The sequence below is a fragment of the Hibiscus syriacus genome, unplaced genomic scaffold, assembly GCF_006381635.1.
Source record: "Hibiscus syriacus cultivar Baekdansim isolate YM2019G1 unplaced genomic scaffold, ASM638163v2 tig00005459_pilon, whole genome shotgun sequence".
In the NCBI taxonomy this organism is placed as follows: domain Eukaryota; kingdom Viridiplantae; phylum Streptophyta; class Magnoliopsida; order Malvales; family Malvaceae; genus Hibiscus; species Hibiscus syriacus.
In genome coordinates this window covers 1,096,483-1,110,034 of record NW_024062058.1, presented here as the reverse complement: position 1 = coordinate 1,110,034, position 13,552 = coordinate 1,096,483, and the positions used below count along the sequence as shown (strand labels likewise).

Genomic DNA, 13,552 nt, shown 5'->3' with positions numbered 1-13,552 from the left:
TTTATATCCCGCATTTACGCTTGGGAGCGAATGTTATCGGTGTTAATAAACTAATACCCTTTTCAACTTTGAATCCGTAATGATTTTTAAATTAAATAAAGATAGAACTCAAAATTTCCGATTTTAAATATAGGGTAATTGACTAGGTACCACTTTTTGGGTGCTTGTGGGGGTGCTAATTGTAACATCCACAATATCGGGTTAGTGACTAAATTGAAAAGTTTCAGAATTTGATGACTAAAGTAGAAGAATGAAATAATTCAATGATTATTGGAATATATGATGAAAGTTATTTAGTAATTATTAAAGGAAATTAAGGGTATTATGGTCTTTTTCCTTTAAAAGATATTTTCCCCTTTTATAAGAGTGAAAAACGTGGGAAGAGAGCTATCTGGAAGCTTTCTTCTTCTTGTTTTCTCTTCTTCACGTGGGGCTTAGCTACAATAGGTAAGTTTAATTTCAGTTGGTAAATTTTGAGGTTTAAGCTTAGTTTGATTCTTTGGGTATTAAATAAGCTTAAGGAAAGCTTATATGGGATTTAAACAATACGATAAAGGAATTAAGAAGGAATTTGTAATATGAGTTTTAAGATGAAATTTTGATATGGTATGGTTGTTGAAGTTTTATGGATGAATTTGACTTGTCATCAATCTAATTAAGAAGTATGAAGTGTTAGAATTGGAATTAGAACACATTGAAAATTTAGTGTGATTCTTGAATGCCATGTAAATGATGAAATTTTGGGTTTAAAGAAGTGATTATGGAATAGAAATGAGTTTAAATATGTGTGGGGAAGTTAGGAATATTAAAGGAAGTAAAATATGAAGGTTTAAGCTGAAATGAAGTGAATTTCGAGCTCAAAAATGTGATTTCTGGGCAAGGGGAATCGGTACCCATTCAAGGGGAACCGATACCCCTTCAAACGAACATGGAATTCTAGAATGCCAGAGGGGAACCGATACCCCCACAGGAGGGAACCGATTCCCCCTAAAGGAAAATTATAAATATTGGTTTAATAAGTTTGTTTAAGTTGCTAGTATCCAATTACAAGGTGTAGGTATCTAATGATTGCCTCAAAATGTACATTTATGTAGATTCTGCGCGTAAAGCAATTCCAGAACATTTGACAAGTAAGATCGATTAAGGGAAAGATAAGAGATTGAAATTGACTAGTGAGACCAAGGTGAGTGCAATTTAATTGTACTTATGTTATCGAATAAACATTGGCTTGTGATGAGCCAGTGATGGAGTTACTATGGTAAGAAGTGACTCCTAAAATGTTATTTGATTTGTGAATGATATGATGCTTATGTGTGTATGAGTACATGATTACATGTATATGTGATATGTGATATTGAACTATACGAAATTATAATATATATGAGAATACATGTCTATGTGACAAGCTATGTGAAACTGAATTAAGTAAATACATGAGAATATGACATGAGATAGATAATATGAGTTATGTGATCATATTAGAAAATATGTTAAGTGATATGTGAAAGTGGATTACATGTTTATGTGAATAGGTGATACGATATGAGATTCATAAATATATGTTTATGAGATATATGTTTACACATCCATAGGGTATGTGACAGAAGAGAAAGAACATGGGATTATAAGATTAATGATTACACGTATATGTGATACGTGACAGAAAAGAAAAGATGTGTGTTTATAAGAGAAATGATATGATATAAGTTATGTGATTTCATGTATGTATTAATACATCTTGCTTGCATTACATGTTAGTGTGATTGTGAATAGGTAGGAAGGAAACAAATGATGATATAAGAATCTATTATAAGATATATGATATGAAATACATGGTTACACATACATGTGGTATGTGACAGAAGAGAAAGAACAAGTGATGAGAAATGTATTCATAATGATAATGCCCATGTTATGTAATATGAGAACTAGTGGTATAGTTGTCATGCCAAGAGTCGAGGGTTTACCTATGTTCTACGGAACATATGGACATAATTACCTATGTCTTTCGGGACATATGGATAGTATACATATGTTCTAAGGAACATATAGACATTATACCTAGGTTCTTCGGGACCTATGGACAGTTGCCGAGGATCTTTATGACCTATGGATAGTTACCGAGGTTCCTTGTGACCTCTGGATAGGTCCTTCGGGACATTGATCGAGCTGTGGTAACAGCATATGTGTGCACAACCTCAATGTACTCACATACCTTAAGTTCTCACTAGTGTACATGGGCTAATAAAGAGATTAAACAAACATACTGAATGTGATATGTATACGATGGGTTTATAAATGGTTTGAAATGTGTTACATGAACCATATGATGTTTTGTGTGTTTCTTAATGATAATGATAGAGATTATGATAATGATGGTATATGTTTATGTATGCTTTATGTTATATGAAATATTATATGTTTTATATGCCTTACTAAGTCAACGACTTAGCGTGTGATTGTTTCACACGTAGGTTTCAAGAAGAGTAAAGAGTAATGCGGAGCAAGACATGTCAGTTCTCCTTACCAAATGTCAGATCAGAAAATATATGTACTGTATATAGAGTGTAGTTGGCATGTAGTCTAAAGATATAAATTGTATGAACTCTGATATATTTTATAAACGTTTTGAATAAGTTAAATGTTATAAAAGTTTTTAAATTACTCACTATTTTATACGAATAAATGTTTGAAAAGTCAATGTGACACTTCGGACTCGTATCCGGGTCGGATACGGGTTGGGGGTGTTACATTTAATGGTATCAGAGCTACGGTTTAGCCGATTCTAGGCTAAAAACGAAGTCGAAAGTGTTTTAAAAAGTGTATATGCTAACACAACGTGAAAAATTTTCTGATCTGATAGGGTAAGGAGTGTGTTGTCTTGTTAATAGAGTTAAATTGTTATGTTATATAAGATAAGTGAATAATGAGAATGAGTTATGAGATATATATATATGTTTATATAATATGATAGATGATATGTGAACATATACAAATGTCATATGTTATATGATATGAATTGGAGGATCATATGCACACGTGATATGTGATAGAAGTAATGATATGAGCACATGAATGTATGAGAACTTCCAAAGTGAAGCACAAGGCAATAGACCTGAAGTAATAGCATTCACCTGCCCTGGCCAGGCAGGGAGAAGAGTGAAAACCTCAGGGAATGCATGTATACGATTAGAGAATGATTCATGATGTTGAATGATATTCCGATGTGTTTTAAATTGTATACTTTGTTAACTCATAGAATGAATGTATCGAATAGAGTTAAGTACACCCGAGTTCAAGGGTGAATTTGAGAAAGGTTCTGTTGTTACAGACCTTTGGATAAATGATAAGTTCGATATAGAAACACGAAAAGTGTGCAAGGTGATGTGAAAATATTGTTTGACTCCTTAAAGTATATGTTTAATCACAATTGAAGAAGATTTAAAGTTGCGTTTTGGTTAAATGATGACGAAATACAAGTTTGGTATGGTTATAAGGTAATTAGAGAGTTATGAAGAAATAGATGGATTTATGATATATAGTGATGAGATGGATGTTACTGTCAACGTGATGAGTGACATTATATGGAATTTTAGAAATATCAAAGGAAAAATGCATAATCGAATGAGAGAAAAGACAACAATGGATTGGTATTACTGGTTATTGTTTATATGATAAGCAACAGAAGATGAATGTATAAACGAAAAAGATAGTTGGAAAACTAAAGGATTGAAAAGTAAGTTTCTGATGATGACAAGAAAGAATAAGTCAGGGAAGCAACATAAGAACATTAGAAGATATGTTCTTATTAAGATGTGCAGTGAAAATTCAAGGACGAATTTTCTTATAAGGAGGGGAGAGTTGTAAGATCCACAATACCGGGTTAGTGACTAAATTGAAAAGTTTCAGAATTTGATGACTAAAGTAGAAGAATGAAATAATTCAATGATTATTGGAATATATGATGAATGTTATTTAGTAATTATTAAAGGAAATTAAGGGTATTATGGTCTTTTTCCTTTAAAAGATATTTTCCCCCTTTTATAATAGTGAAAAACGTGGGAAGAGAGCTATCTGGAAGCTTTCTTCTTCTTGCTTTCTCTTCTTCACGTGGGGCTTAGCTACAATAGGTAAGTTTAATTTCAGTTGGTTAATTCTTGAGTTTTAAGCTTAGTTTGATTCTTTGGGTATTAAATAAGCTTAAGGAAAGCTTATATGGGATTTAAACAATAAGATAAAGGAATTAAGAAGGAATTTGCAATATGAGTTTTAAGATGAAATTTTGATATGGTATGGTTGTTGAAGTTTTATGGATGAATTTGACTTGTCATCAATATAATTAAGAAGTATGAAGTGTTAGAATTGGAATTAGAACACATTGAAAATTTAGTGTGATTCTTGAATGCCATGTAAATGATGGAATTTTGGGTTTAAAGAAGTGATTATGGAATAGAAATGAGTTTAAATATGTATAGGGAAGTTAGGAATATTAAAAGAAGTAAAATATGAAGGTTTAAGCTGAAATGAAGTGAATTTCGAGCTCAAAAATGTGATTTCTGGGCAAGGGAAATCGGTACCCATTCAAGGGGATCTGATACCCCTTCAAACGAACATGGAATTCCAGAATGCCAGAGGGGAACCGATACCCCCACAGGAGGGAACCGATTCCTCCTAAAGGAAAATTATAAATATTGGTTTAATAAGTTTGTTTAAGTTGCTAGTATCCAATTACAAGGTGTAGGTATCTAATTATTGCCTCAAAATGTACATTTATGTAGATTCTGCGCGTAAAGCAATTCCGAAACATTTGACAAGTAAGATCGATCAAGGGAAAGATAAGAGATTGGAATTGACTAGTGAGACCAAGGTGAGTGCAATTTAATTGTACTTATGTTATCGAATAAACATTGGCTTGTGATGAGCCAGTGATGGAGTTACTATGGTAAGAAGTGACTCCTAAAATGTTATTTGATTTGTGAATGATATGATGCTTATGTGTGTATGAGTACATGATTACATGTATATGTGATATGTGATATTGAACTATATGAAATTATAATATATATGAGAATACATGTCTATGTGACAAGCTATGTGAAACTGAATTAAGTAAATACATGAGAATATGACATGAGATAGATAATATGAGTTATGTGATCATATTAGAAAATATGTTAAGTGATATGTGAAAGTGGATTACATGTTTATGTGAATAGGTGATATGATATGAGATTCATAAATATATGTTTATGAGATATATGTTTACACATACATAGGGTATGTGATAGAAGAGAAAGAACATGGGATTATAAGATTAATGATTACACGTATATGTGATACGTGACAGAAAAGAAAATATATGTGTTTATAAGAGAAATGATATGATATAAGTTATGTGATTTCATGTATGTATTAATACATCTTGCTTGCATTACATGTTAGTGTGATTGTGAATAGGTAGGAAGGAAACAAATGATGATATAAGAATCTATTATAAGATATATGATATGAAATACATGGTTACACATACATGTGGTATGTGACAGAAGAGAAAGAACAAGTGATGAGAAATGTATTCATAATGATAATGCCCATGTTATGTAATATGAGAGCTAGTGGTATAGTTGGCATGCCAAGAGTCGAGGGTTTACCTATGTTCTACGAAACATATGGACATAATTACCTATGTCTTTCGGGACATATGGATAGTATACCTATGTTCTAAGGAACATATGGACAGTATACCTAGGTTCTTCGGGACCTATGGACAGTTGCCGAGGATCTTTATGACCTATGGATAGTTACCGAGGTTCCTTGTGACCTCTGGATAGGTCCTTCGGGACATTGATCGAGCTGTGGTAACAACATATGTGTGCACAACCTCAATGTACTCACATACCTTAAGTTCTCACTAGTGTACATGGGCTAATAAAGAGATTAAACAAACATACTGAATGTGATATGTATACGATGTGTTTATAAAATGGTTTGAAATGTGTTACATGAACCATATGATGTTTTGTGTGTTTCTTAATGATAATGATAGAGATTATGATAATGATGGTATATGTTTATGTATGCTTTATGTTATATGAAATATTATATGTTTTATATGCCTCACTAAGTCAACGACTTAGCGTGTGATTGTTTCACACGTAGGTTTCGAGAAGAGTAAAGAGTAATGCGGAGCAAGACATGTCAGTTCTCCTTACCAAATGTCAGATCAGAAAATATATGTACTGTATATAGAGTGTAGTTGGCATGTAGTCTAAAGATATAAATTGTATGAACTCTGATATATTTTTATAAACGTTTTGAATAAGTTAAATGTTATAAAAGTTTTTAAATTACTCACTATTTTATACGAATAAATGTTTGAAAAGTCAATGTGACACTTTGGACTCGTATCCGGGTCGGATACGGGTTGGGGGTGTTACACTAATCCTTCCCCATGCGTAACTGACTCCCAAACATGATTTATGGATTTTTGCATACCTTAAACTTGGTATTTTGATAAAAATAAAATGTTTTATTAAAATCACACGGTTTTTATGGTGTCTCAATCGCACCTTAAATGATTGGTGGCAACTTCTCACATTTCGAAACGCTTTTCAAAGAGTAAACCCCTAAGTCAGTATCAGTCTTTCCCCGCTCGGACGAAAAACGGTGTCGACAATATTTCATACAATATCTTATCAAGGATTTTATAATTGAACCCAACTAAAATCTATCAGTTGGGTTCATAAATTTTTTTTGGTTTGTTTGCTTAAGCCTTCACATGATGGTAAGGAAATAAGAAAATTTTAGGGTGGAGTAAATAAATAATTTCATGATCGTAGCGTGTTGTTTTGTCAAGACTTCTAATTCTTAAAATATATAAAATGATCACACAACTATTTATATGTTCTAGATTCATCATTTTTTGTTAAAAATTAATGATCGTCTCAGTTGGACGTTAATCTACTGACTGAGATACAATAAAATTTAATTTTAAAACTATTTAAACTATAATTTATGAATTAATTTTCCGTTTACATTATATCATAAAATCAATGCTCGAAAGTAATATGTGGCAGTAGCCCACATGTTAATAAAAAAAAGGAAGAATCTAAAAAAATAAATAGTGAATACTCATTTTATAAGAACATCGATTTATAATTAGAAGATTATTTGTGCTATTTACCAAAATTTTAAAGGGTAGGGATGAGTTTTTATTTGGTCACCCGAAGCAAGGACAAGTTTTGGCATTTATTGATCCTCTCCTGATGTGGGCTACAGCCACGTATCAGGATACGTATTGGCCTCTTGTCATTGTCTTCACCCTGCAAATGAACACAAGTTGATCAGAATAGGGTTTGATTTTGAAGCATGCCGACGTTCGTATTTAAAGAAGCCAGGGGGAAAAACCAAAGGCAGTGTGTCGCTATTCCTGACTTCTACTTCACCATAAATATAAAGAATCCCAGAATGATCTTAAAGATTTAGCTGATAGAAAAAAGCTGAAACTGCATCCTAACCCTAAAAAAGCAACGCCCTTACACTCTCGAAAACCAAACTCAATGCCCGACGTAGAACACTAAAATATTCTACATGGTACAGGTCAAAATATCTCAAGTTTGATGTAAATTTTTTAACATGGTAATAATGTTTAAGATTTGACAAATCATAATATTGGTGCAACACAATAAGAAAGTCACATCTTGACATTTACGATGTAAAATTATTACATAATGACATAATAAATCATGTATGATGTGTAAGAAACTTCTAAATGACTTGAAACAAAACACTCGAGTGTTTTTAGATTATTTATATGTTATTCATTAAAATTATGATTGTTTTTATTCTACAAGATAGTATTTATATAATTCATATTTTTAATACATTTTTATTTTATAAATTAAATAAAATACATAACAAAGTATATTAATATTAAAATAATGTTATAATATATATATATATATATATATATATATTATTTTAAAAGTATTATAACTTTTTAAAAAATAAATTACACCCATTGACAATCATAGCACTTACACATTAGGTATTGTTTACAACATCCGCAACATCGCAGTCCAATTTAATACTACATTCCTAGTACCTGTAAATTTGAACCATACTCATGGAGACATTGGTAGTAAATTTTACTGATATAAAGAGTGTTACGGCTCAAGACTTGAGTTCTTGTTATTAAGAATATAACACTTGTACCAACCAAGCTATCTAGTGGTAAAAAGGATGGTTGTTATTTTCGAAAGTTTTGGGGACTTACAATAGCGACTATAGGGTATTCGAGTGTATTGTCAAATAATTGAGTCTTTAGAACATTTACTACTATTCGTGATCATCCTAGATTAATTGGTGGAAAAAAAGAATACAACATTTAAATAGTTTTATTGCTGGTGATGTTTATTGAACGAGTTTATCACGAGTTGAGCAATGTTCGGTTTGACTTAAAAATTGTTCGACTTGCTTCAATACTCGTTAATTTAAAATTTTGCTCAACTCATGTTCTTTTAAAAAAAAAAGTCTTGCTCGTTAAGGTTGCCAAAATTTTTCTTTTTCTTTTAAATACATATAAAATCTAGTAATACTATATAATGCTTAATACAAACATAAATTCAATAAAAATGATCAAAATAATGTATGAATTAATTTCAAAGTTTAAACTTCAAAATAACAATCTAAAAATAAATCAAATTAACATATTACTAGCATTCTTGAAAAAAAATATTAATACATAATTAATCCTAAAAATTCAAATGAAATCCTAAAAAATATAAAAAAGAATTAAGGAGTTACTCGTGAATTTATCGAATCAAGTTAGATCTTATTCGAATTGACTAATTAAGATTTTGAGTCAAACTAGAGTCAAACATTGACCGAGTTTTATCCAAATCGAGTTTAAACTACTCACGAGATTTTCAACTCAATTAACACCCCTATTTATCGCTCATATAGTTTATTTGACTCGATATGAATAATTTTTGTTGGTACATTGATTAAATATACATATTTTTTAGTATTTAAATAAATTCTTTAAATTATAACTATTAAGAGATCGAAGATGAAACCATAAATATCATCTAATCTAATTTGTTTTTGGAATTGCAAATATGGTAACTTTGAGGCTTTTAGCAATTGCAAGTTTTTGGAATGAAGTTGTGTAAGAGGAGGAGCTTGAGCTAAACATGTCATTTCTTGCTCCTATACGCCATGTTATGGTTCATTATGGTTCATCTTCAGCTGCCTTGATTCCATTATATGCTCTGCATTTCTCTCAAAACATGCATACAAAAACTCGGAGAGATATCTTATGTCTGTCCCTAACTCCTACGATATTCGTCCTTATTTCCGACGGACAATGGGGAGATTGTTTAGATGGTAAGTAGCAACATAAACAAGAGTTAGGGACCATAACATTGTTTGAATGGAATATGAATTCCATTGGGACCATATGGAAGTGAATTCAAATGACAAAATACATGGCAATTCAAGGGGTCAAATTGAGCATCTTCTATAATGGTAATTTTTGCTTTTCCCGCTGCTTGCTATGAAAAGGATGGAGATCACATGTGAGAAACAACCACTAAGCGTGTAGGACTTGAAGGGAAATGAAATCATGGTGTTTGTTGTAGGAATCAAAGAAATTTGCCCATAAAAGAAGACTTATCCTATTTAAGTGCAGGGATTGGGTGCATAAAAGATGATGATGATGATGATGTCGTGTTTGTTATAACCTTGATGATGAGGAAGAGCAGTGGAAAAGGATCAGCATGTTGACCTTGGATGGTATTTTTGAACTCGTAAACCAGCAATGGCAAATCAACTTGGATGGCTTTGGCTTGCATTTTCTCCTCCCTTTTAATTCAAAGCCCCCACCAGTGGGACTGTTAATTAATTAGACTACCAAGTAGCATTCACTCTCCTTCAACAAACCTAACTCCCTTCTTCACTTGGTCTTTCGTCATCATTAATCCTTTGAAAAGGGTTTTTAGCTTTGGTAAAAAGGGACCAATCCCCCCTTTGAAATGGTCCAAGGAGAAAGCTCGAAAATTAAAACCCTCTGTCCTCACTCCCTAGTTGAGTATTTTCAAAAAGGACACTCTCTGGATGGATTGAGGGATGCCGAGGGTGTGGTTCACCCCTGAAAATGACAAATTTTTATAAATTTTAAGTATTTTCTTTTGTATTTTCTACTTATCATCTAATTTCGTAATTCACACTCCTAAATTTCTAATACACCTTTTTAAGTTAGCGCCCGTACTAATACACCATATTTATTTAGGTTAACACTTATATGGATCCATGAAGCAGTTCTAACTGCCATGGCTTGGAATTACTTAAAGTTCAAAGGCATGTGCAGCCCCTGCTTGCCCTAAATGAAATATACCAAAACTTCAAAGATAAAAAGACATTTATTACATATTTAATGAAGGTGACCGAAGTTTTAGGATACTTGATCCAACCAAGTTAAGCCACACACATTCTCTCTGTTAAAACAGACAACGGCAGTTAACTGTTCAATGAACAAACTATATACCCAGAAGCATTGTTCAAACTTGGCTATAAGAGACAGTTAAAAGTTAGAACAGGGTAGTTTGACCCAAACAAACAGGTAAAAGCAACCAAAATTGTTTACCTTTGGATCAAACATTGTTGTGATTTGTTGACTATTTCAGTATTAGAACCCCATCGTCTTCATCGTCGTCGTCCACCGGAGCAGGAAGATTAAGGTCTATCAAATTAATTATCACTTTTTTGGAACTTTCAACAAAGGTTCGGGTTGCTGCTGCTGCTACTCGACCAGTTACAATATGTGATCTTTTATGTCCACCAAGAGCTTGCCCCGATGAGAAGACTCTATAACAAACAGGACATTCATGTGTTTTCTTTCCCGACATTGGACGAGCACCCATATTTGCTGGTGACAACTCTGTTTCGTAAGCATTGATCTTTTTGTGACTCGCTCTGTGTCCACCCAGTGCTTGGTACGAGTTGAAAGCTCTGCTGCATGTTTCACATCTGTACTTGGCTCTAGTCGTGAAGTACCCTTCTGATTCATCCGTTTCTTCTTCAACATCGTCATCCTTATGTTCTTTACTTTTCCATTGGTCCCTTGAAAGCATCATGAGACAGAAGGCGACATCTTCATCGGTAGTGTTGTCGGAGATGGAACTCACCGGGTCGGGCTCCCCCCACGACTCTGTTTGACTCGGTTGGTTGGTTTTGACTTTGAGCTTCCTCGTTTCTTCTTGTTGCTCTAGCGTTTTCCGAGTCCGTTTGGATCGCCTCCGAGTTGGGTTCATAGCCGTCTCGGTCTCACTTTCTCTGGCCTGAAGAACAGCCGAGTCAGCATCAACAAATCCAGGGTCCACTAAGCGACTACTCCTCTTTGGATTCTCTCTAAGCCCGTAAAGCTGCTCTTTCCCCTCCCCTTCTGATGAAGATGATGAATACGAAGCTGCCTCGGACTCTTGGCTGAGTTGACTCGGTGGTAGTTTAGGAGGAATTGGAAGATTCAACATGTTAGACTTCATATGAGTGCCCAAAGCCGTTCCATTTGGTAAGCTTTTCAAGCAAAGCTTACACTTGTGTTTCTCCATCGTCAAAAACACAAAGAAACAGAGTTCAACAAACAGATCAGTAGTAGTAGATGTTTATGTTTTATGTACGTCTGAAAGTGAAAGGAAGTGAGTTTTTTCTTGAGGCAGCCCGAGTTTAAAAGAAGCATAGAAAGAGAGTTTAAAAGTAGGTGACATACGTATGTTATACACATAGGCACAATGAAAATTTCAAAATAAATAAATAAATAAACTTATTTAAAAGGGTAATTTACTTTCTCTTAAAGGGAAAATATCAATAATAAGCAAGGATTTAATGGAAGCGTAAACATGAAGGAGATAGAGCGACACGTAACATGGGGATACTTTCTCTCGATCAACACATGCCGAAACTGCCTTTCCTTACCAGTGCAAAAGAACTGGTTTTCTACAAAAAAATAATAAAAAAATAAAAAGGGTGTATACATTTTTCATGTATTAAATATAAATTTATATATATTTTATAATAATAATGATGATAATAGTAATGTCAACTTTGTTCGGGGTTAATTTTCCACTAATTTTGGATTTTTTTGTTGAAATGTCTAATCCAAATGAAGAGTGGGGGAAATGGGCAGGAAACAATAACTAACTTCCCATTGGGAAAGTAGATTTCTATGTGGGAGTAAATGCCGTTTTTCTTGGGGCCTGAAAGACTTGGTCCCTGTCCTATTGATTAATCACTTCTTATGAGAGATCTATTTGAAGGACCCTCAATTGTTTAACAATGTACGTTCACACGACTTTTACGGAAAACGTGTTCGAATTCATGATCTCTAAAGAGAACAACCGTCTCTTCTACAATTGAAATCGTTTGATTCGTGTTAAAGATTATACTTAAATCATAATCTTAGGAACTGCAGTACCAAACTCAAGTTGATTAGTTTGTTTTAGATGGACATAATTGACAATTCATTCTGGTTTTAACGTAGGGCAGTTCAACTGTTGTTTCCCCCTTACAGATACGAGTCATACAAGTAACTTCCATGCATGTTCGTAAAGTGACCGAGTGTATCCTTGGATTTCTTTAGGGTAAACTTAACGATGACAAATCTTAGCGATGAACATAGTGGAGCTTGTGTGAGATTGGGTGCACTTTGGACGCATTTCCTGGTGTCGTCATGCTGGCTGGGGAAGTTTCGTCCCGAGATTGAGTAAATGATAGAATTGGGAAAGGAAAAAAAAAGGTGTATGTTTTACGATCAGAGATCACATGAAAATTTTCAGAATCATGAGACTGTTAGATTTGTCTAGAAATTAAGTTGACAAGTTGGAAATTTCATCTTGGTTGGTGGCCAACTTATTGAAATTTCATCTTGGTTGGTGGCCAAACTTTGAACATGTGAATTTCATATTTGGTGGCTAACTTGTATACATTGGAAAATTCTTTGGTAGGTGGCCAAACTTTGAACATATTGTTCTTGAAACTCAACTATAAATAGGCCTAAGTATTTCCATTAGAAAGCATCCCAAAAACAAGTTCTATCTTCCTCTTGTATTCTTCATTCTCCCACTTTGGGAATTCCAAAGAATTCCATTTATTGTAATATTGGCGATATAGTAAAGTTATCATCTGGTGTGGTGCCCAAGGAGTAGACAATATTCTCGTCGAACCTCGTAAATTTGGTGTGTTCTCTCCTTTATTGTTTTTTATTCGTTTCTTTTCCATTGTGTTTCAATATTCAATAGTTTGACAGGTTTATCCGCTGTGCAACCTTTGGTGGTTTTAATCTTGACATTTTAGGTCAATTTTAAAACTACGTTCGTGTGGGAAATAACCTGTTTTCCCCAACAATTGGTATCAGAGCTTCGGTTGAGGTTATCCTGGTGGTTCCGTTGCTGAAAAGATACAGTTCGTGATATTGAATATTGTTCGTTAGAATTAAAATGCCAAAATACAGATCAGTTGAGACATCAAGCTCTTTATCTGGACCGGTGAGGAGGGT

General features: G+C 33.4%; 1 protein-coding gene across 1 annotated transcript; it reads right to left on the bottom strand.

The window, feature by feature from the left end:
- Window positions 1-10,515: 10,515 nt before the first annotated feature.
- Window positions 10,516-11,673, bottom strand: LOC120199386 (zinc finger protein ZAT1-like). The gene has a single exon (XM_039200483.1). The coding sequence runs from the start codon at window positions 11,607-11,609 to the stop codon at window positions 10,677-10,679; it is 933 nt and encodes a 310-aa protein (XP_039056414.1). The 5' UTR covers window positions 11,610-11,673; the 3' UTR covers window positions 10,516-10,676.
- Window positions 11,674-13,552: the final 1,879 nt, after the last annotated feature.